Raw genomic sequence first — 25,339 nt, forward strand, 5'->3', positions numbered from 1 at the left:
CGGACTTAGAGGACTCACTGTGATACCATAGGAAATAGAGCAACGTCGCCCGACCGCCCCACCGCCCGCTTATATCGGGGTGGCTAAGTTCCAATTCCCTCCCCACCATCGCTTTATGCGTTCCCCTCCCCATTCCTCATATTCTCCACGTGTTACACTGACCTTACTCAGTTCAGCTGTCTTCGCAAAGTCTGCCATCCCTCGCCATGCATCGAGACTTCGATCTGACGCTGGCTTTACCTGCAACGGCATTTCAGGAGGCAGAATCGGCCGTAAGGTGCAATGGATCCTTGGCTGTAAACCTGGTAAGCGCGATGGTGACCCCGCCAGGAAAACGTTCTATGTGAATGAATCCGTAAGCTTTCGAATTTTCGGCCTGCGTGTACCACATACCTGGACCATCTTCCCCTTTTCACCATCCGAAAACCGCGCCATAACATTCTGTAAGACTTCACCGAGACCTGCAGAATCTACTCCAGCCATACTCGGGGAGAACCATGTCTCAGGGACGCGCCATCGCTCAACGTTCAGATGCACTCTACTTCTACCTAGCTCCTTGTCAGAATGGATACGGACCAAGCGAATGTCCGCTGAAACTCACCTTCCAGGTCGCCCTCTTCGTACAGCGGCTTGAAAGCTGAGAGCAGCGCAGACCGTTGTGACAGAATCGATGCGTGAGTATGCTCTGTAGTGAAGTTAGGGTCATGAGCAAGCAACTTCTGCTCGATAGCGTGGAGCTGGTTCAGGTCGTCCTCTTCATCAGAGTCCGCTGCTGCAGTGTTCTGCATCTTTGTTTTAGATATCTCTCAGATATATTTCGACATTCACGACTCACTATTTGTCGATAGATCGCCCAGTCCGCGTCGTCCGCGCCAAACATATCCTCTGCGCACTGTCAGATGGACTAACGATACCCACACCTAACATTAGAGCGCACCTCCACCAGCCTTCCGTCGCTTCTTGGGCACACGGTCATCAGCAGCGAGGTTTGCGATGCTCTTCATCCTCGCTTGTGCTGCGGCACTCTTACGGTCGCTGAGCTCAATCTTCTTCCGAGCTCGCCCTTTCATTTTATTGATGAGAGCCTGCAGCGCGTCCAATCAATCGAGAAACACGTCAGCTTGAATACTGCCATCCCATACCTCATGTTCTTTCCGCAGTTTATTTGCCCAAGCTGTGAGATCCCTTTCCCGTTCCTCGTCCTCCATCCGCTCCTCAGCTTCTCTCTCTTCCCTCTCTCGCTCCTTTTCGCGCCGTGCTCTCGCCCGAGCTTCGAAGCCTGCTTTCATGAGCCTTTGCTTCTTCTTCTCCTTTAGACCCTCTTCGTCCAACTTGATAGAATGAGCTAGATCAGTCCAAATACACTACGGGGCAGGACTCACATCAGCATCTGGGACATCGACCAGCGGGAAAGATGGTTCGTCTTCCTGTTCGCTACTTAATATTAGAGGACTGGTTGCGGCAGGCAGACGTACCGCAATCGATTCGTCGTCTTCCGCCTCCTTCTTTTTTGCCTTTTTCAATTCGGCATCTAGTTTCTTGATCGTTGCATCCAGCGCAGCCTCGTTTTCTAATCCCTCCTCTTGAAGCAAGGCCTGCATTATATGGGCAATGTCGCTCGCTGAGCGGTGCACGTCACGTACCATCCACTCCTTCTTATTTTCCTTGTCTCGTCGTTCTTTCAAATTCAACAGCGCCTGTAGATCCACCTCCTTCTGCGCTAACTACCAGCCCGTGTCAGGATGTACTGCGAGGAGATCCAAGCGCTTACCCTTTCCAGCCGATTCCTCGCCGCCATCTCCTGCAACTTCTTCCCTTGCTCCTTACGCTTTTCGGCAATCCTTGCTAGCTCCTCCTCCGTCTTCTCCTCGACCACGGGTACAGTGAAGGGGAACTGTACTATGCGCTCGGACGCCCGAAGCTCAAGGGGGTCCTTCAGCTTCCGCAGCAGCGCCGGGTAGTCAGTAGCAAATTCGCAGAGGTTTTGGAGCATCCACTGCATTGTACTGTACTGAGATAATGAGCTCGGCCAGGACAATATTTGAACGCACGCTGGATTGGACCGTGGTCACTCGCGTCGGGAACGCGGGATATTTCAGCTGTATGAGCTTCAGCAAGTATTCACTGGCCTGGGAAGCTCCCCAAGGTATGCTGATAATTAGTCTGCACATGAGCGCAGGGACGAGTCGGGAGGAATACTCACCGCTGGGCATGGCTCATGATGCTCTGTCCGCCTAGCACAGGCACCACAGATGTCGACGCGGTATTGAACGAAATGACGAGCCCGTCAGCCGTATACTGCCTCTCGGGAGGGGGTAGGTTATTGTGATAGAACGACATCACGGAGTCCACGCAATACGCTAAAGAGGGCACCGAATAGAGCTCAAACATGAGCTCGGACGTCACTACAGGCTCATCTTCAGTACTTCGTTACCCAGGCATATACGGGGGACAACTCACAAGCCCTCGAGTGCAACGGTGAACTTAGCCTCTCTGTCATAAGTACAGGGTGCTCGACCGCAGGGGTGTCAATCCCAAGCTGGACAAACGCATAATCCAACGCATGTTCCTACGCACCGGGTTAACAACCCACCTCGCCAGAACGTGCACATTTGCCTACTCACCAGAGCATCAAAGTTCAAGAGGACATCCCCCTCCCAAGGCGTCCTCGCCTGCGCCCTCGCCCCGCTCTCGCAATCCACGCCCTCCCCAAACAACAATACCGGCTTATTATGCTTGCGCTCCTTATACTTCGCAATCACATTCGGGCCCGTAAACGGCTCGCCCGCGGTTGCCCACCCCCACCGGAGCGTCGTCGCGCCGTTGTCGATTACGAGCGGTGTGCCTTTCCCCCGGTGCTCCTCGTACGACGCGGGCGTCCTTACCACCGGCGGCGGCGCAGGCGTCGGGAGCCGTATGACGTTCGGGGTCGGAGGCACGGTCGACATCGTGGTTGCAGTGCGAGGCCCAGGTCGCACCGGGTACGGAAATACTCACTGCGTCCATTCATCAATACTCAGTCACAGTGCTAAGTACTAGAGCGCGCTAAGTACGATCACCTTGTTTCCTCTTTGGAAATTGGCCATCTTCAGCCACAGACGCGACTGCCCCGATCTGAAGTGCATTATCCAAACTACACTAGAAGCTACAAATACTATGTGCAATAATTACATGTCAGCAAGTGCAATAAAATACGCAATGACAGCGTGGAGAGAGCACATTGAAAGGTTACAATAATAATGATAACAGATGTAGGTATCCCGAGTTCGAATGAATATAGTGCAGAGGTGTCCGGAGGATAGTCTGTTCATCTTCTAGAGCGTGCAGGCCGCGATGAGCTGCGAGATGTATGAAAGCTCTTCACCAGCTCCGCGTACCCCTCGCGATCTACGCGGTGGATATAGTACTGGCCGCCGCCACTCCCCCATGATACGCTGCCCGAGTGATACTTCATTGCGTACACCTTGAAGATCGTGCTCATATCGTCCACCTACGAGTTACCGAGTCAGATCATGGACGCGACGGAAAGTAAAGGAACGGTACGCACGTTGCGTTCCGTCACCCTGCTGTCAACCGGCGCAAACTCCTTCAACGAAACAACAATAGCCCCTTCCTTCAAATCCAGAAACTTCGGTCTGAGAGCCTCGTTCACTGCCCATCAAAGAAGACATGAGCACACGGTCGCATGTCTCACTGCACAAAACATAACTCACATGACTCCTCAAACACCTTATTATTCACAAGCACTACATCCGCCTCCTTCATCAACGCGTCCACTCGCGCACTCCTCAACATATCCCCCTCCTCCAGCTCGACCTCCCCTGCCGACACCCCCCACATCCTACACCTTATCTTAAACTGCTCGAGCTGCTCCCTCGCGATCTTCGCCGGCTTCGGCATGACCTCGATCCCATAACTTCTACACCCGCTCTGCAGACTCGCCTGCATGGCAATACTCCCCACACCAGAGCCCAGATCCATAAACAGCGACTCAGGCTTGAGACCAGTCGCGCACACGATCTCGGCCACGAGCGACGGCATGAGCTCGCCGTACACCTCGGATGAGAACGCGGTGTACTGCCGAAGGGACTGGACGTGCGGGCCCACACACCGCTGGTAGCACTCGTCCATGATGCGCATCATGACCTTTCTGGGTACTCCACCTGGTGTCCACGTCTTCACCACCTCCTTCAGCGGATTCGGTGGCGCGTCGTCAAAGGGATCAGGGGAAAGGGGCGGGTACTTGAACGATCCAAAGAGGTCGTTGATGTGCGCCATCGCCTTCAAGAATGCCGGTCCATCTTGTCTGTGTATCGCTCGCTGGACGGCGCGGAGGTACCCCCCGGGCGGTGGCGGGCTGTCGGAGAGGGATGATAAACTGGTCAAGGTTGAGCCTAACGACGAGCTACTCGACGAAGACAGACTCGTCAGGGTGGATGTAGTGGAATGGGCAGGTGAAGGAAACGCGGACAGGAGGGGTGAACTGGGTGGTGTGACGTCCGCAATGTTGTCCGTGGGTATCGGGCCCACCAGTACCCGCTGCTCCGGACTGAGGTAGTCTGCTCAAGGACTTAGTAGAGTATTCATGAAAGAATTCAATGCACTCACGTTCTACAATAACATGCAGTGTCTTCTCCAGACACATGATGGGGTTGTAATGATCTTTATCTTTGGGTGCCAGAAGGATGAATCTGACACGTCATCAGACATGACAGAATCGACGGGTAGTGACACTCACCGTTCGCTGGCGTTGCTGTTAGGATACTCTAGCTCTACACTGGGATAATCGGTCGGATGCGGGTCGAACGAGGCGTCCTTTGGGTCGTCCGGATTTCGGAAATCTATGCACGTGTAAATATCCGGAGTCCAATCAGCAAACGCCGATTCAGCTTACAGGCTTTGTATCCTTTCATCAAGCTCTTCACAACATCTTCACAACTCAAGAACCCAGGGCCGGGCTTACCGCCTTCCCGAATCCAGCATTCGCGCGAAATAGGGGCATCAGGCGCAGGGTGCACCGAGACTGACCTCGATCGGCTATTGCGATATATAGGCTCCGGCGTCGACACCGACGTCTGTGGGCGCGCCGAGGACGAGCGCGAGGCGGGAGTGGCGGATTTGCCCGAGGACGCTGCGCTCTTCCTGAGCGGCGGCGAGACGCGTTGCTTCTTCGTGTTCTTGGGTGCAGGACGCGCCGAGGCGGGCTCCCCACGCTTCCTGCTCTCGCTCGGCGCCGCCGATCGCGACGACGACGCGTGCGGCTGCGCGGTGGCGGGCGTGGGCTGCGAGCGCGGGACCTGGATGGGTCTGACGACCACGCGGGTCGACGTCGTCGAGGACGACGAGGACGATGAGGAAAGGGTGTTTGGAGGCCTCGTCCGTGATGTGAAGAAGTCGGAGGACTTTAGCGGAGAAGGATTCGAGAGCATCGTGGCGGACAGTGACAAAGGGAAAAATGGAGGGATGCGGGTATGGCGATGAGGTCAAAAGGAGACTCTCGGGCCTCGCGTCTTGCCGCCGGGGACCACGTGGTCTGGCTGTGTAAGCGCCTATATCTAGCCACAAGCACCCTTGCATTGCCCCCTTCGCAGTCCACAACCCGTACGCAGCACGGCGGAAATGAGGTCAAAGCGATGCAAGGCTTAGAAAAGGAGACCGGTATCTGAAGTAGTCGAATAAGGCCAGAATCCGACCACCTGGAGACTAAACTTGGACTAAACATCTTGGGAACCGAGCGCAGCTTCGACATGGACCTTGCCCCATGCAGATCAGGAAGTCCATATGTACAGGGTAGCAGACGCAAGAGAAATCGACATGAGAGACGAGACGCAACCGAGCATAGATAGCAGCACGCACTCCCAGCGTCGATGTGGAGCGATGGTCCAGTGGATGCCACAAACAAATAGAAACAAGCAGCGTCTAGGTCGCCACAATCACCATTTCATTTCCTTCTGCACCAAGGATCTCCTCACATGCAGCGACAGTAACATCTCAGGGCGCAGCTTCATATCGTCGTGAAAAAAGTCGAGGAGAAATCACCCCCATGGGGATCTGATGTGTCGCCTCGCAGGTTCATCTTCCCGATCGCGAGTCCCTGACACGGAGTAATCTGCTATAATACATCCATTTCATTGCCAACCGATGCCAACCGAGCATAACGAAACCAGACATGTAGAGGTAGAGTAGAACACCAGTACGTGCGCGACGAATACCCGAGACCGAGCCTATTTATTTAAATAGCGAAACCAAGCGACAGCGAGAGACAGAAACATCGATACATGACATAAATGAAGTGACTGAATGGGATACGAAGACATGTACATGCGTGCGTGATGTAGTGTCCCGTGGAGCAGTGACAGACAATGCAGGGGTGAGGGATAAAATACAGGGAATCAGAGAAACGCACGAGCAAAAGTAACTCAATGCTGCACCCCCTGCTTCTTCGCCTGCAGCCTATCCAATATACATTGCACGCCCGCCGGCTCAAGGACAACCTTTGTCCCATCACACTTGGCCTTCTTCGTAAACTCTGAGCAGAGCTCATTGATATCAATGTCCTGCTTGAACAACCCCTCGTCAGCGACCGCGAGAACTAAATCAAAAGAACCCCACGCACCTTGAACTTCGGATCGCTCGTGATACTCCGCCACGCAGCCAGCACCTCGACGTTCCGCTCGCTCGCCTCCGTCCGCGGGATATTACTCCCCTTACATACCACCATCTCCTCGCCACCGTCCCCGCCCTGCGCCTTCCGCAGCACGGGGAACGGCTGTACAGGCGTGCCCCCATTGCCAGTCACGAAGGGGCTCGCGCCCTGCGCCTCGATGCACTTGCCCAGCTCCGCCTTCGTCTTCGGACACTCCTTCGGTCCCCCGATATTGGAACAGCTGAGCGTCGGCGTGAGCGGCGAGGACGACGACGACGATGACGAGGACGGCGTCTGCTCCGTCCCAGAGGACAGCGAGGACGGCGACCCACTGGCATGGTGCGACACGGGGCTCATCGTGTCCCCCGGCGAGCGCGCTACAAGCGCATTAAAGTCGACCGTACCCGTCGACGTCAAGAAGTTGCCGCCAAACAGGTCGTCGAAGCTCTGCATCGTCGAATCGCCATTATTCCCGTTGTGTTGTTGTTGTTGTTGTTGTTGTTGCTGCTGCTGCTGCTGTTGGCCATTACTGTTCCCGTTCGAACTATGGCTGTTCGCAGCCCCGCTGGCATACGACGGGCTCGGTATCGATCCCGGCCAGGGCAGGAACTGATTAAATTCGAACGTCTGGCCCGTGCTCCCGCTACCGGGGCCCGTGCTGGCCGGGCTCGCAAACGTCGGATACGATTGTTGTCCCTGCTGCTGCTGGGGCTGCTCATACTCCGGCGCAGGCTCCGCGAAGCTCATAAACAAAGGATTGCTCGCGATCGTCCTGTACGGACTCCGCCCGCCGCCGCCATCGTAGCCCATGTCCATGTGCACGTCCGGCTGCTCGCTCAGCGCGGCGGCGTCGAACGTTGTGAGCGCGTTAAAGTCGATCGTCTCCGGCACGAGCACGGGCGCCGCGTGCGGGACCGTGGCGGATGGCGGGGAGGAAAAGTTGAAGGTGTAGTCGCGCAGCGCGGCGTACAGCGGCTGTGTGTTCGGCTTGGCGGTGAAAGGCGGCGAGGAGGGCCCGGCGGCGGAGGAGGGCGAGGCGGTGGAGGTAGAAGGCATGTTGAAGGTGAAAGCTGCTTGTTTGAGCTGCATGTTCTCGGATTGGAGGCGCTGGAGGAGATCGCGGAGGTTCTCGTTTTCGGACTGGGTGACGGCGTTCTTGGCTTCGAGAGCCGCTACCTTGTCTTCGAGCTGAACGGGTAGACTTGGCAATTAGTTCATGCACTCGCAATGGGAGAAGGCGGGTGGCAAAGATAGGAATCTCCGAAGCAAATGCGATCCGCGATAAACACTTACGTCTCGAACATGTTTCTCCTTGCGCTCCCTGAACGCCCGCTGAGCAGCACGGTTCTGCTCTTTGCGCTTTAATAGCCGCGACTCGTCCTACACCGCAACCAGGTCGGCATAGACAGCAAACATTCGTAGACGACACCGCGCACCTGGTGTGGATTGCCCGTCGATTTTCTTCTTGACGACGTACCCTTTTTGGCGCCAGCGGTGTCTGATGCGACAAACCAGAAGCCCGAGAAATGATATGTTATTACGGTGAACACCAATCAGAGGACACGAGAGCAAGAAACAGACCATTGGGGTGCGCTGTCTTACGGCTGGGGCCATCTTCGACGTCCTCGCCGCTGGCTTTGCGCTTCAGCTCTCCATGGGCGCTCTCGACCTGAGAACCGGAGTAAGCGGCAGACTGCCTACGCGAGCTAGTGTCTGTATGTACGCTGGGTGGCGAGGGGGAACTCTCGTCGGAGCTGCTAGGGCTGCCACTGCCGTTATTACCATTATATCTTGTCAGGCTCTGCGGATCGACACCGTCGAGGCCGTTGACGCCTGGCGAGAGCGAGAAAAGGGAATTAGCGGTGGGGGAGTCGTTGGAAACAAACTGCTTTTGAAGAAGGGCGAGAAAGTCGTCGTCTGGAAGCTGCGAGAAGGAAACGGGCTGCTGGGAGAGATCCCAGAGCGAGGGGACGCCGTTGAACGCCTCCATCGGTGACGAGTGGGGATAGATTGTTAAGCAGCGGCCAAGGCAGGTTAATGCGGTGACTAAAAAAGCGGGTAGACCAAGTATGCTGACTCGTCGACGACGGCGACGACGGCGGCGGGAGCGTCGAGCAGGATGTGGTGTGAAACAAACAGCGCGGAGCAGGACGTCGGCCTGATCGCCAGTTTGGTGCTGTCGGCCGCACGGTCCACGCCTTCCTTTCTGGGAGGTCCCGCGGTCTTCGGCGCTCGCACAGTCTCCGCCCTGCACCGTCTGCGACGAGCGCTAAGGGAGTCTGCTCGTTGCCTGATGCTTGCGCGTTCCTGCCGAGGACCCTCTCCGACGCGCTACCGACGACTGCTGGACTGACTCACTCCTCTGATCGTTGATTGCGATTAATCGCTCAATTCGAAACTCGTCTTCCCCAACTTTTTGGCTGCACATTCGCTGACAAATTCGTTTGTTTTACCAGCGACCAGATCACGAGAGCGCCGAATCGAGTCGGTGGACCTCGGGGGATGGTACGAACGGCCGACGCTATAGATAGGCACGGATCCGAGTGCAGCCTGTGCCTTCAACAACTCCAGGCCGAGCGGTGCATGTCTGAGCATCTTCCTTCTCTGAACATCGTATCCGTGTCATTCATGACGTCGTTTCATAGTCCTCGTTGTTCCGCTCGTCCTGAGCGCTCCGGAAAACATATATCGCTGAACATGATGTTACAGTTCTGTCAAATGAAAGCGCCCTTGTTCCCGGTCTGCACCGCGCGCCGCCTTGCCCCATGCAGCGACGGCTCGTTAGCACCTCCTTAGTCACCGCCTTCGCAGTTCTCGCATCAGAACCTCGAGGTCAAACTCAACTGACCTTCGAAGGCTTCAGGACGGCTCAGGACGGCTCTCCATATGAATCATTGATACTGACACAGCCACCTCTAGGTCGCTGAGTTCGAACCCGACCGTGATCTCTCATCGTCTCCCGATCGACTTTGAACGCTGCTTGGCACCTTAGCATCATCCCTTTCTCCTCGGGGGTTTCTCCGTTGCATCCCAGTGCTGGGTGGACTCTGACAAGTCCGAATTTCCAGCAACCGAACAATGTGATCCTCAGCTATTTTCTCCTCCCCCCCTTACCCATCGGATCTTGTTAGCTCGTCCCGCCCTTTCCGAACTGCTCAATCTGAATGGGAGAAGGGAGTTTTGCGACCCCTGTTGACCTGTCAACGTTCTCAACAGACTACATATTCTCAGGCCCTTCAACTGCATATCCTAAGCATCGTTCCAAAGATTGCCCAACGTTCTCAACGGGTATACCATATAAGAGACGATTCCGATAGGTTTGCTCCTATGTTCAGGGTGTGCGAACATTAGCTAGAGCTGTTGAAACATTGCTATGTACATGACATCGCTATGGCGTTGCTATGTATTGGACGGGGGGTTCAAAATAATCCAATGGTGATTGTGGCAGAAACGGAGTGTGCATCCAAGTACTTAGAATAGATTTCTCACGCCAACAGGGAAACCCTACTCTAGGGTTGACGCCCTCCTTACTGCAACAGGGAAAGGATATGTGAACAGTCGTCGAACAGTACAAAGGTGTAAATTCAATAGTATATACTCCAGCAGGACTTTTGAAAGAGATGTCACATAAACAAGTGGGTTCCCTTAAAGTACTGAACACACACTGTACGTGGGGAGCTTGGATTTTGGGCACGCAGTTTGGTGCCGTTTCGTAGAACCAGCTCTTCTTTTTGGACCTATTGGTAGCAGTATACCCTTCCCGCGCGTCGACGATCTAGAGAACTAAGAGGAGGTGCGAGGTACTAGCTAACCCCCAGTATCCATACGGACCGCCAAAAAAACAAAAGCACTACAGTAGCAAATGCACACCTCCCTAAGTAGGGCTCCTACTACTAGTAATACCGCAGATCCTATAGCTAATCGTCCAGATCCGGTTGGTATGGCTCCACAAGCATCTTACTGAACTCCTTTAGCTTCTCCGGACCGCGCACCTCCTCCGTGAGCAGCGGCAGCTGCACGATATGGAAGAACTCGTCGTACAGCTCGTGTGCCTCGTTGAGGTACTTTTGCTGCATCTTGTGCCGCACGCGACAGTGCTCGCAGTTGGAGCCTGCGTGTAGATATCAGGAGGTTTTAGTAGGAAAAGGAGGGGAGGGGAAGAAAGGGGGGCGCGCACTCTTCTTAGGGAACAGAAGCTGGTTCACGACAATATTATGTGTGTCGATCTCATATGCGGTGAGCTCCTGTACGAGCCGCTCCGTCTCGTACAGCGAGAGGAATTCGGATATGCACACGCATACGAACGTAGTTTTTTCCTGCGTCCGTGTCAGTCTGAAGCTGCGGAAGACGAAGACAAGAGGGCGTACCGGGTCCTTGAACTGGGTGTTCACCTCCGTGATCACCGCGCGCATACTCTCGAGCTTCGAGAACATGTCCTCCGTCGAGTTCGCCCCACCTCCCATCAGACTTGACATCTATTTACCCAACGAACCACACACTGACGTAAGTTCCCCGTGTATGCAAAACCACTGGTTGATAATTGGGAGGATGCACACGTACCTGATTAAGCATGGGCCCTATCCGCCCGCTGAGCGTGCTCAGCTTGCCGAGTGCCTTCTCGAGCACGGTGGGGAAGGAGAGGAAGCGAAGGGTGTGTCCCGTCGGCGCGGTGTCGAATACTATGACGGAGTATTCCATTGACTTCACATGCCTGTAATGAGTCGCATTCCATTTCGTTCAGTTCACGTCGTTGTGTTCCCTTATGTGAGATAAGGAGGACATGCGGTGGAGTTGGGCGGAAAGGGGAGGCAACAAGAACAGCACAACACGCACTTCATGATTTCCGCAAAACTCATCGCCTCGTCCACACCCGGTATGGCAAAAGCGAGGTCCTGCATCATACTTCCCATCATCCCGTTATTGTCCGCTGAGTTCGCATTCCATCCCAATTAGCATAACCCATGCGGGAATGGTGCAGGCGGATAAGTCGTGAATTAGTAGGACGTACATTGCTCCACCATCTCCTGGATCGCGCTGGACGGGTCGATCTCCATTGCATACAAGTTATCAAAGCCATTCACTTTAGTCGCGTCCTTGGAGAACTTTTGGCCGAATGCGTCGGAGAGATTGTGTGCTGGGTCCGTTGACTACATACGGGACGCATCAATTATCAAGAAAGATGAGAACAAGGGCACTGGACGAGGGTGAAGGGATACTTACAATGAGAAGTACGGATTCCCGACATTGCGCTAGCTGGATCGCAAGCGAACACGAGGTGGTCGTCTTGCCTGCAAGGCACTTACGTTTCAGCACATTGCAGGCCTTCGCTATGAATGAGTGCGAGCGCACCTACACCGCCCTTCCCTCCTGAAACACTGCTTCAGCTTATATTATTCCAAGTAGGACGAGCGAGACGAGGCGACGTGCCGCAAAATATCCACTTCAACGTCTTCTGGTCGAGCACGTTCTGCAGCGTCGGTTCTAGCGTTTCCGAGTCCATTCCGATGTATCCGAGCCCGTCGTATAGTCTGAGTTGAAGGGAACCGAGGGTGATAATGCCAGGAGGGCTGCGCGTCTATATACGATCGCGTGAAGCTTGATATCGTGTCCGCGTTCCTTCAGCTAGCCGGCGGTACTTACCAGCATCTTCCATCTCAATCGCGTATACGCTTGGGACTTTCTGGTATGTCGGACAAGCTAGTGGTATCGTTCAGAGGTGAAGGGTATTCATGGAAGAAGCGGTACGGATGACTTCTGACTTTGGTGACCCTAGCTTTGCAGCTCGCGAATGAGCAGCGCAGTGCGTACGGACTCAGGTATAATGATTTCCAAAGATACAGGTGAGTGCCGAATTCATCGTCTTGCCAAATGCTTGAATATCAACCCTTGTCTACGTAGGAAACACTGCGCGAACAGGACGCATCGTCTCCGCTCCTCCCTCAAGATGACCCATGGCAAGGGCCGCGAATTCAAGAAACTACCCCCTCTAACTCTGGATAACATCAAAGACGGACAGTACGTGTTTTTCGTCTCATCCCCCTCCGGCACAACCTCGCTAATATGCTTCCCCCAGCCTGCAGCTCCTTCTCTTCGAAGCCGAGCGCGCATGGGCCTACTCACAAGAACTCCTGGCGGACTCAAGCAAGCCCGAGAACAGCGCGCACGCTGCAACTCTTCGACACAGTGCAACAGGCCGCTTCCGGCGCGCGGTGCACTGGTCCACCGAGCTCCTCTCCCACTGTCAGACTCTCCACTCTGCCCAGCGTCTGTCCGCCTCCGCTCTGCTCGAGGCGTCCGTCTACACCCTCATCCTGAACGGCCGCTTCCTGAGGCATCGGGACGAGTTTGAGGACGCGCTTGTCCAGCTGAGTGTCGCACGGAACCTGTTGGACGAGCTGGCCAGCCGGGCGGCGACGAGCCGCGACCAGGCACTCGCAACGGTATTTGCGGACGAGATTAGTCCGGAGATTAGGTATTGTGCGCACGAGATGGGGCGGTCGGGGTCTTACGACGTCGACGCGATCGTCATGGAGCTGGGCCCGAAGCACCGCGCGGAGCTCGTAGAGGATTGTGAGAGTCTCGTCGCACAGCTGGAGAGCGAGGCAGAAGTGGCAGGGAAAGGCCAGGCGCGGAGACAGCTGCGCGAGATTGTCTGGGAAGGCGAGCCAGTCCCGATACGAAGCCCTGAGCTGGTGGACGTCCTGCTCAGAGTGCAGGAGGCCGAAGCGAAGTTGCGCGAGAGCCAATCAGAGAATACTCAGCCCGTAAAGAGGGAGAAGGCCGAAAAGGGGAAGCGTAGGAAAGTAGGGAAGGGGGGAAGGTCGAGGAGGGGCGTCGCGGCGTATGATGTGATCCTCCTTGCCCTGAGTGACGCTGAGGAAGTGGCAAGGAAGCTTGTCGAAGCGCAACAGGTATGTCTTGGACTTACAGGCCCTTGTTTGGGAACGCTAATGCAAATGAATGTTGTGCAGTTAAGCGGCACTGGTACTTCCGCCGCTGTTGCTGGGACCCGCGATATCCACTTCGTACATGCTTATATCGTCTACCAACTGCTCTCCCGCCGTATTCAGCGTGATTTGTTGCTCATCTCTGCGCTATTGTCTTCTCAAAATCACCCTCAACATGGCGCGCAGCGGAAGACAGTTCCTGCATCCTCGAAGTCAAAGAACGAACAGGTCGATGCTCGGCTGTATCCGGCCGTAGTTAAAGTGCTGGATACCGTGCTGCAGAGCTTGGAGCAGATGAGAACATTGAGTATTGTGGACGAGAGTCCCGACCTGGCCACTGCTGTCGAAGCACGTATTCTATTTACTAAAGCCAGAAGGTAAGCTACCAAATTTACGGGTCATCTGCTGATAACTCAAATCCTTCGAGGTGTCTCTTCCTGTCGCGCTCTTATGCAGCTGTGAAGAAATACGCCGAGTCTCTTGCGCTCATCCGGCATGCCCAAATCCACCTCCGCGAGGCACGCTCGCTCATGTCCACCGCCGGGTCAGACCCCATCTCCTCCGGCTCCCCGGACTTCTCCCCCCTCTCAGCTGAGGCAGTCAACAAGCTCGACACTGAACTGGCCTCGGACGGCCTGAAGTTCAAGAAGGCGTGGTTCGCGTTCAACGGGGGCCAGATCGATCCCGACAGCAGCAAGACATACAAGAAGCCACTGTTCTTTGACATCGCGCTGAATTATGTGCAGCTCGATATGGACAGACTGCAGGCACGGGCGGGGAAACAGCCTGCCGCACCCGCTGCGAAGGCTGTGCCTTCTGCCGTTCCTGAGAAGAAGGCTCCTGCCAGGGCAAAGGTGGAGGAAATCGAGCGTGCGGCCACTCCAGAACCGCAAGCAGCTCCTAGTAGAGGTGGATTGAGTAGTTTGCTAGGTGGCTGGTGGGGTCGGTCGTAAATAGTCGTAGACATGGTGTTCCTCAAGTTCAAAGATCGAAAACGTTTATCATCCTGGAAGGATATCAGTGGAGCCTGTTTTCAGTCTCCCGTTTCGAAGACATGGATTAAACCACTTCAAATCTACCTTCGAGCCCCACAGGAGACTTCAAATTACATGAGATGAATAAACTAATAAGAATAGGTAGATGTCATATATTACACGAGAGATCCGACAATGAACGTCATTCCCGCCCTCACGATTCAATAAACTGGGGATACTCCTTGTCAGCCCCGAAGTTAACAAGCGGAGAAAGTAAACTCGCCTGTATAGCCAGTGCTTCAGAGAAGGCAGACTTCCCTTTGACTTCTTTAGCTTCAGGTTTACTGATGAGACTGATGCCTCGACCGAGCTTCCTAACTGCGTCCCAAAACTCTGGATTGCCGGGATATTCCAGGCAGGCGTCTTTGAGCTCCTGGATAAAGCTGGAAATAGATTTATCGTTGTCAAAAATGCCAAAATCTCGAATACACACTCGTTCCACACGTCTATCTCGTCCTCCTGTGAAGCAAGCCTCCGGGATGAGACACGGTTCTGGTGACATCAGCAAGGTACATACCTTCAAGCATACTTCCCTGAGCTCCTGCATGCACTGTAACAGCTCCTCCGTTCTCCTTGACGCGAATGGCTTGAGCACGATGTCCTTAATCACGTATGCCAGGTCCCCGACGGCTTTCGACACCAGGTCTCCCTTAACGAGGTTCTTCCTGAAATCCTCTAATGGACGAGTCCTCCCAACAATCCTGCCTTCGTCCCTGCCCATGTCATGTTCGGGTGACTCAGGAGCGGGGGTGGGTATGTTATGATTTTTCTGTGGTTTATTGGGCGTCTTCTTTCCGTCGAGCAACATCTCTTCGTCTTCATCCTCTGTTTCCGATTCAGCGGCAACTTCTGGAGCTGTCTTAGCTGGAATCAACTGAGAAGAGCCGGATGCTTGCAGTTGCGATTGGGAGGCAATCGATTGCGTGCGACGTGGGATCTTCTCCAGCAGTAACATATCCTGGTCTTCATCGGCTGCACGGACATGCCCGTCCTTGCGCTGCTTGAAGACTCTTTTAGGCACTATGAAACAGGGTTAGCGGTCGCTGCCCCAAGAATACATTGTAAGAGGCACTGGTCCCATGAATGGACTTGCCTTCCTTAACATTGAAGAGATTCTTGCACTCCTCAATAGTTGGTCTCGCGCGTTTCAAGACACGCTTAGGAGGATCGAAGTATTTCAGGAGCTCAGGATGTGGAGGAGGTAGAGGATTCGTAGTCAGGTCCGAGACAATAGCGCTGTGGAATAGGGCTTGCTTGACCCTATGAACTGCGGGGTTGTAGGAAAACCGGACGTCAAACCATGGACCGCGATTTCTAGAGCATTCAGCATGTCAATACAAAAACTCTCGGCAAACATGCTTTACATCGCGAAGTTGCCACTGACCCTTCTTCGTCCTTCTCCCCTGCATCCATGAGGTCCATAGCATCGACGAAATTATCCATAGCATCAAGTTGCTCGTTGGTGGGAAGATACGGATGTTTCAGGATCCGCTCGCCATTCTTGTTTACCAGATTCTCCAGAGATGCGAATGTGTACTTCCGGACATCATCTGCGAATGGCATCTACCGCACAGTACCAACGGTGAGTCTCTGTTCACAAGAGGAACATAGCTTGGTGACGCACTTGCACCCACAGTAGACAGTCGACACTCTCAAACACGCTCGGCGAGAGCACTCCCATCTTCGGATCGGCACCGTCCCTACTTACCCATCTGCTGATGGCCATTACACCTTGCTCGAACATAGCTTGCACGATTGACGAAAAGGCTACTTGTTGCTGCGGTGAAGTAGGGTCGGCCCATACGTAGTACACCTCTCCCATAGCATGGTCCCTGCGGAACTGAAGGGCGGTCAGTGGCCACTAAAATACCGAATAAATTTGAAACATACATTCTTGGACTTGAAGAATCCAGCGATATCAATGCCTTTCCGCGTTTCAAGCTTGGGGAACGATCCATCAGGACAAAGCACGTATGTCGAGCCGTACTTGAAGCCTCGCTGCAGCTCTTCCTTTGTCAGCGGCTTGACATTGCCATTCTTGCTTTTCTTATCTCCCTCCTCGGCTTGCTCCTCATCTTTCATATCGATGTCGCTATCTTCGTCCCCCTCATCCAGGACGTACTGTGTCTGCTGCTTCAGCTCAACCCATAGGGCCTTATCAGAGTCCACTTCTGTGCCGTCCGGGAACGTTTTTCGCTTCCCGAATTTCTTGAATCCCTTGGGACGAGTCACTGCAGTGCACTTACTATACTTGACAAGCACCTCAATGGCTTCCTCGGATCGCGCATCCACGTCACCCAGACGAAGGATGGATCCCATCAGGGTAGACTTGACGATTTTCACGTCTGGACGGGAGATTTCGCGTAGAGCTAAAGCACATGTCCCCACTATGCCATTCTCCAGCCGAGAAACGAAATTGTGGAAGAAAGCCTCGTTTGCTCGCTGTAGAAGGTCTTCGGTGAGTCCGCCTACACTGCAAGTGAAACAGACTCACCTTGATGGTCGATTTGTTTCCCTCGTGGAAGGGTAACTCATCGTCATCAAAGTCTACGCCACTGCAAAGGACCGGACAGTGGTTCCAGAGATGCGCAGTCGTGGCAGGGATGTCACTCACACAATAGTCAAGCTTATATCCAAAGTATTCATCTTCTCGACAATTGCCTCCCAGTCTTCGACTTCGATGGGATTTGCGCCATCCGTCAGCAGGACTATTTTTTTCGTCCAGGTCTTCTTGTTGGCTAGATAGGTCCTCTGGGTCTCGATGCCCACGACAAGAGCGTCGATTGCTAAGACAAAGTTGGCTTTCGTTCGTCAATGAGGTCGTGAAACCTACGGTCTCCGACTTCTTCTGAGGGCTCAAGTTCGGATAACTTGGCAAGAGTGCCTGCATTAGGCATAGTAATGTCGATATAGTTCATGACATGTTCATAGCCACCGCTTTTGTCGTGAATTATGTTCTTGGTTTCTGCACGAGTCGCCTTCAGTCGGCAGATTATGCCGACCTGTTAGACACAAACCTTCAGCCCCGAATAGGATGACACCGCACTGTTCGGTCTTCCTTCCGTGGTAGATCTTAGAGGTCGTGTTACAAAGGCTGTAGGGAGAAGTTCTAACAATGATAGCAAAATGCATACCATTTCCTGTATCTTTAGTTTTACAAACTGTAGCGCCCACTCAAGGTTGGTCATTTCTGCCGTCTGTGGCTCGCCGTTCGGAGCGTCTGGTAGATCCACCGTCCTCAGTTTCCCCATGGACGCAGAGACGTCCACGAGAAACATGGTCACTGTATACTGCAGCAAGAATAAGCACAGCACCAAGTGCAGACTTCAAACACTTACCCCTGCTCGCTCGGCGGGCATGGTGGGCGCCAGAGACTGAGTCGCGTTGAGGTCCCGCTCGGACGCGCTCGATTAAGGCGGCACGTGACCCGCCTCTTGGCTGCTTAGTCAGCACTGTGGGCACAGGTTTGGGGCGATTCTGCTGTGAACCGTCTCTCACTCTACGCGCGGTAATTGACAAGCGGACACAGACGCGACTCGCGACTCGTTAACGTGACTGGCGCGATGGCCGCTCCTATGCCCGCGTCGATGTCCGTCCCCAATATGGGCCAGAATGGCGCCCACAACCTGACACCTCAGCAGCAGCAGGAGCTCTATAATGCAAAGCAGGCAAAGGACCGTATGCAGCAGCTCTGGCATGTAAGTGTGCTGCTTTCGGTTAGCGGATGGAGATACTGAAGAGCCATAACGCCTGCAGAGGGCGCAAATGCTCAGACAGAACGGGGCGACTCCGGAGAACAGCGAAGAACTGGCAAAGATAATGAGGGCCATTGCGATGTTCCAACAACAATGTACGTGATGTCTTTTGCTTTCATCTTCCTGACTTAGCTTGGTACAGTCGCCCAAAACCGACCTCAGCCCCAGGATCACCACCAGTCTGCACCTCAGCCAGTTGTTAATGGCCATGCTCCTACGCCATCCACATCAATGTCCAATGGGACACCCGTCCCCAATGGCAATCCTCTTACCACTGGATCAGTACCCGCGCAGCCTTATCCTACCGCTTCCACTACTCCTGTCTCTTTCACGCCTGACCAGATCAATGCGCTCCGGGTCCAGATCTATGCCTTCAAGATGCTGCAGCGTGGTATGCCCGTTCCCGACGTCGTCCAGAAAGCACTTCATTCCCCGTATCAAAACATACCCGAGCTAGAGAAGCTTCTCCAGGGCAGCGACGTCAACGCTAGAGTAATAGACAACGCTGTGAAAGTCCAGAAGGCTGTCGACGGCGGCGCTACCGACTCCCCGATCCCTGACGCCATCAAGACCGAGGAGCAGGAACCATTGCCCAACGCCGCTGACTATCCGAAAGGGCCGTTCCTGGAGGACAATGTCGACTCTGGGATATACCCGTATAATGCTTTTGTTCATCCTTTCACCCACCTCAAGCAGATCACCGAGAATCCTGCCTTGTTCGCGACCCGCCTCCAGCGACTCCTCATACCGTCCATCATGCCGTCTGGCCTTGATCCTCATCAGATTGTCGCAGAGCGGAATCGCTATATCGAGGCCCGCATGGCACAAAGGGTGCGTGAGCTCGAGGCCTTGCCCGCTACCATGGGCGACGGTGGCATGGACGGCGTTCTTGAGGATGCAAACGAGAAGCAGGAAGAGCTGAAGATTGAGGACTTGCAGAGTCTCGTGCATCCAAGTCCCAATGCCCACGGGAAGTTGCGGGCAATGATTGAGCTCAAGTCTCTTCGGGTCGTCGATAAGCAGCGCGCGTTACGAGCTATGGTCGCCGAGCGCTTGACGCATGGCTCCCTGCTTCCCCTCAATCGTACGGACTTCCGCCGGTCAAGGAAACCAACCATCCGGGATGCTCGAATGACAGAGCAATTGGAGCGAAAGCAAAGGGTTGAGAGAGAGCGGCGGGCGAAGCAGAAACATGTCGAGCAGCTTGGCGTTATTTGTACCCATGGCAAGGAGGTGCTGGCGGTCAACAGAGCTGCCCAGGACAGAATCGTCAGGCTTGGTAAGGCCGTTTTGTCATTCCATGCTCATACGGAGAAGGAAGAGCAGAAGAGAGTGGAGAGGATCTCCAAGGAGCGCCTCAAGGCCCTCAAGGCTGACGATGAGGAAGCGTACATGAAGCTGATCGATACTGCGAAGGATACCCGTATCACGCACTTGCTCAAGCAGACGGATGCTTACCTCGACTCCCTGGCCCAGGCAGTGCTGGAGCAGCAGAATGACGATGTGCACAAGAATACACTTGCGTTGCCCTTCGAGGTCGAGGAAGGGCCAGTTGGCGAGGCGACTTTCGGAGCGAAGAATACCCTGGAAGACGAGCCTGTCGACCCTAATCGTGACAAGAAGCTGGACTACTATGCCGTGGCGCACAGGATTAAGGAGAAGATCACTAAGCAGCCCAGTATTCTTGTTGGCGGCACCCTCAAGGACTACCAGATCAAAGGGCTGCAGTGGATGGTCAGTCTGTACAACAATCGTTTGAACGGGATCCTCGCAGATGAGATGGTGCGTATCATCTGACCTATCCCTTGCCCGGCTGCTGAAATGATATTGTCGTAGGGTCTGGGAAAGACCATCCAAACTATATCGCTCATTACATTCCTCATCGAATGTAAGAAGGAGAGGGGCCCTTTCCTCGTCATCGTGCCACTGTCGACCATGACCAACTGGAGCGGAGAATTCGCTAAGTGGGCTCCTAGCGTTAAGATGATTGCATATAAGGGCAGCCCTACCCAGCGTAAAGCCCTGCAGTCCGAGCTTCGGGGCAATAATTTCCAAGTGTTGTTAACTACCTACGAGTATATTATCAAGGATCGCCCCGTCCTTTCGAAGATCAAGTGGGTACACATGATCATCGGTAAGTGACTCACTACGCGAGTCTTGGCTTGGTTCTTACAAGTTTGGTAGATGAGGGTCATCGTATGAAGAACACACAGAGCAAACTCGCTCAGACTCTAACGCAGTACTACCACTCCCGGTACCGCCTCATCTTGACCGGCACACCCCTGCAGAATAACCTTCCTGAACTCTGGGCCCTTCTTAACTTCGTTCTACCAAAGATCTTTAACTCCGTCAAATCCTTCGATGAGTGGTTCAACACGCCCTTTGCCAATTCAGGCACTGGTGATAAGATCGAGCTTAACGAAGAGGAGGCGCTGCTCATCATTCGTCGTCTGCACAAGGTGCTGCGGCCCTTCTTACTGAGGCGTTTGAAGAAGGACGTGGAGTCTGAGCTGCCGGACAAGGTGGAGAAGGTGATGAAGGTCAGGATGAGTGCTCTACAGGCGCAATTGTACAAGCAAATGAAGAAGTACAAGATGATCGCAGACGGGAAGGAGAGCAAAGGGTATGTGATCAGTGATCTCTCGTCTTCTCCTGCTGACTCTTAGTGCCCTTACATAGCAACAGATCAGGCGGTGTAAAGGGCCTTAGTAATGAGCTTATGCAGCTGCGAAAGATCTGTCAGCATCCGTATCTCTTTGAGAGTGTCGAGGATAGGATCAATCCGAGCGGCCTCATCGACGAGAAGCTCATTCGTACTTCTGGAAAAATCGAGCTGCTCTCTCGTATCTTGCCCAAGTTCTTTGCCACCGACCATAGAGTGAGTAGCCATGCCCGTTGTTCACAAGTGCTGGTTCTGACGCGTAGGTTCGCAGGTTCTGATATTCTTCCAGATGACTAAGGTCATGGACATTATGGAAGATTTCATGAAGATGATGGGATGGAAATATCTGCGACTGGACGGTGGTACGAAGACCGAAGAGCGTGCTGGCCATGTCGCCCTCTTCAATGAACCAAACTCCGAATATAAAGTCTTCATCCTGTCTACAAGGGCTGGTGGTCTCGGTTTGAACTTGCAGACGGCAGACACTGTCATCATGTATGTTTTCCATTTCCGACTGCCGTTCTGTTTTCCTGACTCTTTCTATCTCACACGAATCTCAGCTTCGACACGGATTGGTGCGTAACATACTGGTTTCTATACCGGGAAGGCTCTGACTGAGTCATGCTTCACCTAGGAATCCTCATGCTGATCTCCAAGCTCAAGATCGTGCGCATCGTATCGGTCAAACGAAGACCGTTCGCATCCTGCGTTTTATCACTGAGAAGAGTGTCGAGGAGCATATGTATGCTCGCGCTCGGTACAAGCTTGACATTGACGACAAGGTTATCCAAGCCGGTCGCTTTGATAACAAGTCCACTCAGGAAGAGCAAGAAGAGTTCTTGGTAAATGCCCTTTTATAGACTACACACCTCATAACCTGACCTCGTTTAGCGTCTCATCCTTGAAGCTGACCAGGAGGAAGAGAACGAGGAAGCTGGTACCATGAACGACGACGAAATCAACGAGATTATTGCGCGTAGTGATGAGGAAGTCATTATATTCAAACAGATGGATATAGAGAGGGAGCGCGCGAGGGAGCAGGCTTGGAGGGCCGCTGGTAACCGTGGGAAACCACCACCACCTTTGATGCAGCTTGAAGAGCTGCCTGAATGCTACCAGACCGACGAGCCATTCGAAGCCAAGGAGGACGAGCTTGGACTTGAGGGCAGAGGTCATCGTCGCAGGAATGTTGTCAACTATAACGATGGATTGAGCGACGAACAGTGGGTGATGGTGAGTCTATCAATCAGACGTTTGTTGGATCGACCACTGAGGCATCGCAAATTCAGGCCCTAGAGGATGGGGAGGATATAGAGGAAATCGCTGAACGGAATCGTGACAAGAAGGATCGCCGGGCTACTAACAAGCTATTGCGAGACGCCGAGGTATCGGGAGTTGCGACGCCGGTTTCTGATACCGACTCTCGCGGGAGGAAGGGGAGGAAAGGCAAATCGAAAATGGCTGAGCTTGACTTTGACACCCCTACCAATGGTAAACGGAAACGTGGCATGAAGTCTATGTCCGTAACGCCGTCCATCAACGACGAAGAGGAAGAGGATCGCGATGCTGTAAGTTGTCTCATCAGTCGTCAAGTCGTACTGTCTCTGACTCTGGATGTATAGAAACGTCGCAAGACAAAGGCTGCCGACATTCCTGCTGCTGTACGCGACCGCATGAAGAAGGCGTTCATGGAATGCTACAAGGCCGTTCTGGCATGCACGGATGAGACCGGCCGAAAACGGTGCGAACTGTTCAGGGAGCTTCCAGACAAACGAGTGAGTAGTGGGCCTATCTCTAGTGTGGACCAAGCTCACTTTTCATCCCAGGATTATCCGGATTACTACCAGCTTATTGGGCAGCCTATTGCTCTGTCCCATATACGCAAGCGTAGCACGTCGAACTACTACAAGGATGTCCAGCAATTCCGGAACGACTGGAAACTCATGTTCAGCAATGCCCGGACCTACAACCAAGAAGGGTCCTGGGTGTACATCGACGCGGAGGAGATGGAGAAAGTGTTCGATGCCACGTTCGATCGTGTCCTTGCTGGCTCCGGTTTGCCAGGAGCTCCCGCTGCCGCTGCTGCCACAGGGGGAACGGATGATACTGCTCTGACTCCCATGGAGGAGGACGAGCGTCCTCCCCCCAGAAGCAAAAGTAAGGGACGGAGACAAATCGTCAGCGATGAGGAGTATCTCACTCCCAGCGACGAGGAGTGATGGATCCCCTGGTCGTCTTGATTCTTTACCTTCTTTATTGCGGTTTATCTATCAACCCTCCTGTACATAGTGTTGTAGTTTTACGCGCGGATGCGCCCGAACCGTTCGGATTGCACGAGGACCGGTGCCGGGGTCAGTAGCTGAGGGTCAGGATCAGATTACGTAAGGAACGCGGAGGCGTCCAATCGCGGTCGTGCAATCTGCACGGTATGAGCTCCTGGACGCGCGCGTTCCACTCGAGGGGATGGCGGTTGCGAATTGAACGTCGTTCAAATCGCACCTGCCAGCCCCCTCGGTCGATCGCTGGGCACCCACGTGGTGGTACGACGATGGACGAACGGGCAACAACAGTGTTGCTCTTCCTTTTTGTTGCACTCCTGAGACGGTCAGCCGCACGCGCCCACCGTTTGCTCACTTCGTCTTGCTAGCTTCCCTGTAATCCGCGATCTGTCAGCATGGAAGGGATATCTAACGACAATGAGGCCGTCGCGCAGACCGTGGACCCGATGGCTCTGAACAAGCAGGACGTGCTCAAACTGTACGAAGACCTTGCAAACGTCACAGCGAGACGGGTGGCTCTTCAGGGGAGAATAGATAGTGGCAGCCGCAAGGTGAAGTGTACTGGAAAAGGTACAACACTAATTTTATGCCTTGTTCAATGTGAGACAACATGAGGTACTGAATTGTGGGCTGTCAGCCAACCTCGCCAAATATGACAAGGAAATATCATCTATCAGGTGCAGGATTGAAGCTCTGGGATATTCTGGTGATTGGAAATTTCTTGCCGTCCATCCTCTGCATGCTCACCTCCTGTCGCATCAGCGGAGACCATCCCTGAGTTCCTTCACTCTGCAACAGGCAGCCGGGCATCATCTGTATTAACAAGTCTTCCAGCATCTCCCATTCCTTCCCCTGTAGCCAGCCCTCGCCACGATGAGGAGGATGTTGACTGGGATAGTCTCATAGATCCAGCATTGCGGGGTCCAACTCCAGCGCTGACAGGTGGCAATCCACGAGCACCAGGTACGCGTATCCATATATACATACACTCCACAAGCGGCCAATGGCATTGACATATAGGACAAGGAACCCCCCCACCTATTCTGCACAATCGTACAACACCTTCAGATACGCAGTCCAACTGGAAGTCCTTGATCGGTAAGTTCTTCACCTCAATCTTCCAGTTGCTCCCATGAATACAGCTTAAATGATGTCCTGGGATAGACTATTCAAGCTCCCCAGCCAAGGTTGGGACTACGAGCGCAATGTCCAGCCCAGTCCCCGATAATCAAGCCGCTCCAGATCCTTCTCATCTCCAGAGCGGCAAACAAGACTCGGAGGACTCTAGCTCCACCTCCACCACCTCTTCATCCGACAGCTCATCTGACGAGTCTGGCATGGATAGTGGTCCTGACAATGACCAAGCTTCAGACTACCAGCCAAACGTAGTCACCTCTCCACGCTCAAGTGCCCCACCAGAGTCGCAACAAGGCCGTGTAACAACTGTTGAAAGGCTGCAGTCTCAGTACGAGGCGAAGGAGTCTGAGAGGCAGAAGATTAAGGGTGTCATCTCGGCATTGAAGGAGGAGAAGATGGCAATATCTGCCGAGCTTCAGCGTCTCGAAGATTCCATCAGGGAGGCACGTGAGTGCTCTGCAGCCCACACTCAAACAGAGGAACAGGTGGCGGCGACGCTACGAGGGCTTCAGGCTCAGCTGGTGCAGGCTCAGATACGGAAGGCTGAGGCCAAGCGCAGCCGCCATGGGACTCCAGAGCAACAGGGGATTTGGCGCATCGCCAAGAAGGAGCTAAAGGCAGTAGAAAAGGAGGTTGAAGAGCATAACACACGGCTCAAAGGGGTGACGAAGCTCCGCATGGATCAAGATGCACGCCTCCGTGAGATCCTCGCTCAGCACCAGGCTCTGCACCAGCGAAAGCGTGAGCTGGTAGTACAGAGGATCAACGAAGCCGTGCTACAGTGCAACCAGCTGACTTTGGAGACCTCGCGCATCCACTCTGAGCTGAAGGAAGCTCGATCAACCATTCCAGGTACGTTCACACACCAGTCCAGTGGGG

General features: G+C 53.9%; 7 protein-coding genes across 7 annotated transcripts; 2 read left to right on the forward strand and 5 right to left on the reverse strand.

The window, feature by feature from the left end:
* Nucleotides 1-69: 69 nt before the first annotated feature.
* Nucleotides 70-2,948, reverse strand: GLOTRDRAFT_124926 (actin-like ATPase domain-containing protein; the record flags this gene model as incomplete). Its single annotated transcript, XM_007863228.1, has 14 exons — nucleotides 70-339; nucleotides 394-548; nucleotides 602-782; nucleotides 836-885; nucleotides 938-1,085; nucleotides 1,143-1,331; nucleotides 1,383-1,427; nucleotides 1,476-1,595; nucleotides 1,644-1,724; nucleotides 1,772-1,996; nucleotides 2,052-2,151; nucleotides 2,204-2,405; nucleotides 2,461-2,569; nucleotides 2,625-2,948. The coding sequence occupies 14 exons, from the start codon at nucleotides 2,946-2,948 to the stop codon at nucleotides 70-72; spliced, it is 2,199 nt and encodes a 732-aa protein (XP_007861419.1).
* Nucleotides 2,949-3,105: 157 nt separating this feature from the next.
* On the reverse strand, nucleotides 3,106-5,035 carry GLOTRDRAFT_69490 (DOT1-domain-containing protein). Its single transcript, XM_007863229.1, has 6 exons — nucleotides 4,895-5,035; nucleotides 4,739-4,841; nucleotides 4,609-4,691; nucleotides 3,714-4,559; nucleotides 3,548-3,651; nucleotides 3,106-3,490 (listed from the first exon to the last, which is right to left on the reverse strand). Exons 1-6 carry the CDS (start codon nucleotides 4,911-4,913, stop codon nucleotides 3,308-3,310), a joined length of 1,338 nt encoding a protein of 445 aa, XP_007861420.1. The 5' UTR covers nucleotides 4,914-5,035; the 3' UTR covers nucleotides 3,106-3,307.
* Nucleotides 5,036-6,109: 1,074 nt separating this feature from the next.
* GLOTRDRAFT_69493 (uncharacterized protein) lies at nucleotides 6,110-8,768 on the reverse strand. Its single transcript, XM_007863230.1, has 5 exons — nucleotides 8,228-8,768; nucleotides 8,083-8,144; nucleotides 7,940-8,026; nucleotides 6,617-7,834; nucleotides 6,110-6,557 (listed from the first exon to the last, which is right to left on the reverse strand). The coding sequence occupies exons 1-5, from the start codon at nucleotides 8,634-8,636 to the stop codon at nucleotides 6,420-6,422; spliced, it is 1,914 nt and encodes a 637-aa protein (XP_007861421.1). The 5' UTR covers nucleotides 8,637-8,768; the 3' UTR covers nucleotides 6,110-6,419.
* Nucleotides 8,769-10,366: 1,598 nt separating this feature from the next.
* GLOTRDRAFT_109352 (anion-transporting ATPase) lies at nucleotides 10,367-12,177 on the reverse strand. Its single transcript, XM_007863231.1, has 9 exons — nucleotides 12,074-12,177; nucleotides 11,996-12,013; nucleotides 11,867-11,934; nucleotides 11,655-11,793; nucleotides 11,480-11,573; nucleotides 11,207-11,357; nucleotides 11,014-11,121; nucleotides 10,824-10,962; nucleotides 10,367-10,757 (listed from the first exon to the last, which is right to left on the reverse strand). The coding sequence occupies exons 1-9, from the start codon at nucleotides 12,144-12,146 to the stop codon at nucleotides 10,564-10,566; spliced, it is 984 nt and encodes a 327-aa protein (XP_007861422.1). The 5' UTR covers nucleotides 12,147-12,177; the 3' UTR covers nucleotides 10,367-10,563.
* A 109-nt stretch (nucleotides 12,178-12,286) lies between these two features.
* On the forward strand, nucleotides 12,287-15,747 carry GLOTRDRAFT_69499 (uncharacterized protein). Its single transcript, XM_007863232.1, has 10 exons — nucleotides 12,287-12,362; nucleotides 12,420-12,486; nucleotides 12,545-12,661; nucleotides 12,720-13,557; nucleotides 13,618-13,970; nucleotides 14,021-14,799; nucleotides 14,854-15,010; nucleotides 15,061-15,086; nucleotides 15,145-15,647; nucleotides 15,721-15,747. The coding sequence occupies exons 1-6, from the start codon at nucleotides 12,332-12,334 to the stop codon at nucleotides 14,544-14,546; spliced, it is 1,932 nt and encodes a 643-aa protein (XP_007861423.1). The 5' UTR covers nucleotides 12,287-12,331; the 3' UTR covers nucleotides 14,547-14,799; nucleotides 14,854-15,010; nucleotides 15,061-15,086; nucleotides 15,145-15,647; nucleotides 15,721-15,747.
* On the reverse strand, nucleotides 14,782-17,905 carry GLOTRDRAFT_113623 (SPOC domain-like protein; the record flags this gene model as incomplete). Its single annotated transcript, XM_007863233.1, has 12 exons — nucleotides 14,782-15,010; nucleotides 15,061-15,086; nucleotides 15,145-15,647; nucleotides 15,721-15,941; nucleotides 16,012-16,190; nucleotides 16,252-16,467; nucleotides 16,518-17,069; nucleotides 17,122-17,182; nucleotides 17,242-17,413; nucleotides 17,461-17,592; nucleotides 17,645-17,699; nucleotides 17,762-17,905. 12 exons carry the CDS (start codon nucleotides 17,903-17,905, stop codon nucleotides 14,782-14,784), a joined length of 2,490 nt encoding a protein of 829 aa, XP_007861424.1.
* A 218-nt stretch (nucleotides 17,906-18,123) lies between these two features.
* Nucleotides 18,124-23,380, forward strand: GLOTRDRAFT_54048 (uncharacterized protein). The gene is made up of 13 exons (XM_007862243.1): nucleotides 18,124-18,325; nucleotides 18,384-18,477; nucleotides 18,525-20,164; nucleotides 20,219-20,516; nucleotides 20,567-21,005; nucleotides 21,062-21,260; nucleotides 21,316-21,539; nucleotides 21,605-21,619; nucleotides 21,679-21,886; nucleotides 21,936-22,277; nucleotides 22,334-22,612; nucleotides 22,667-22,819; nucleotides 22,871-23,380. Exons 1-13 carry the CDS (start codon nucleotides 18,191-18,193, stop codon nucleotides 23,261-23,263), a joined length of 4,419 nt encoding a protein of 1,472 aa, XP_007860434.1. The 5' UTR covers nucleotides 18,124-18,190; the 3' UTR covers nucleotides 23,264-23,380.
* Nucleotides 23,381-25,339: the final 1,959 nt, after the last annotated feature.

Source organism: Gloeophyllum trabeum, assembly GCF_000344685.1.
Source record: "Gloeophyllum trabeum ATCC 11539 unplaced genomic scaffold GLOTRscaffold_00001, whole genome shotgun sequence".
Taxonomy (NCBI): domain Eukaryota; kingdom Fungi; phylum Basidiomycota; class Agaricomycetes; order Gloeophyllales; family Gloeophyllaceae; genus Gloeophyllum; species Gloeophyllum trabeum.

Bases quoted from the DNA above. Each gene is read 5' to 3' on its own strand.
- GLOTRDRAFT_69499 (XM_007863232.1), top strand. From the start codon at position 12,332: ATGTCGGACAAGCTAGTGGTATCGTTCAGAG. The intron at 13,558-13,617 runs GTATGTCTTGGA...AATGTTGTGCAG, and splicing joins AGCTTGTCGAAGCGCAACAG to TTAAGCGGCACTGGTACTTC. The intron at 13,971-14,020 runs GTAAGCTACCAA...AAATCCTTCGAG, and splicing joins CTATTTACTAAAGCCAGAAG to GTGTCTCTTCCTGTCGCGCT.
- GLOTRDRAFT_54048 (XM_007862243.1), top strand. From the start codon at position 18,191: ATGGCCGCTCCTATGCCCGCGTCGATGTCCGTCCCCAATATGGGCCAG. The intron at 21,887-21,935 runs GTAAATGCCCTT...GACCTCGTTTAG, and splicing joins AAGAGCAAGAAGAGTTCTTG to CGTCTCATCCTTGAAGCTGA. The intron at 22,278-22,333 runs GTGAGTCTATCA...TCGCAAATTCAG, and splicing joins GCGACGAACAGTGGGTGATG to GCCCTAGAGGATGGGGAGGA.
- GLOTRDRAFT_69490 (XM_007863229.1), bottom strand. The intron at 4,692-4,738 runs GTGAGTGTCACT...ATGACGTGTCAG, and splicing joins AACAGCAACGCCAGCGAACG to ATTCATCCTTCTGGCACCCA. The intron at 3,652-3,713 runs GTGAGTTATGTT...TTTGATGGGCAG, and splicing joins TAAGGTGTTTGAGGAGTCAT to TGAACGAGGCTCTCAGACCG.
- GLOTRDRAFT_69493 (XM_007863230.1), bottom strand. From the start codon at position 8,636: ATGGAGGCGTTCAACGGCGTCCCCTCGCTCTGGGATCTCTCCCAGCAG. The intron at 8,145-8,227 runs GTCTGTTTCTTG...TTGTCGCATCAG, and splicing joins TAAGACAGCGCACCCCAATG to ACACCGCTGGCGCCAAAAAG. The intron at 8,027-8,082 runs GTGCGCGGTGTC...GTTGCGGTGTAG, and splicing joins CGACGGGCAATCCACACCAG to GACGAGTCGCGGCTATTAAA.
- GLOTRDRAFT_109352 (XM_007863231.1), bottom strand. From the start codon at position 12,146: ATGGACTCGGAAACGCTAGAACCGACGCTGCAGAACGTGCTCGACCAG. The intron at 11,358-11,479 runs GTGCGTGTTGTG...GACTCATTACAG, and splicing joins AGTTTTGCGGAAATCATGAA to GCATGTGAAGTCAATGGAAT. The intron at 10,758-10,823 runs GTGCGCGCCCCC...ATCTACACGCAG, and splicing joins GCTTCTGTTCCCTAAGAAGA to GCTCCAACTGCGAGCACTGT.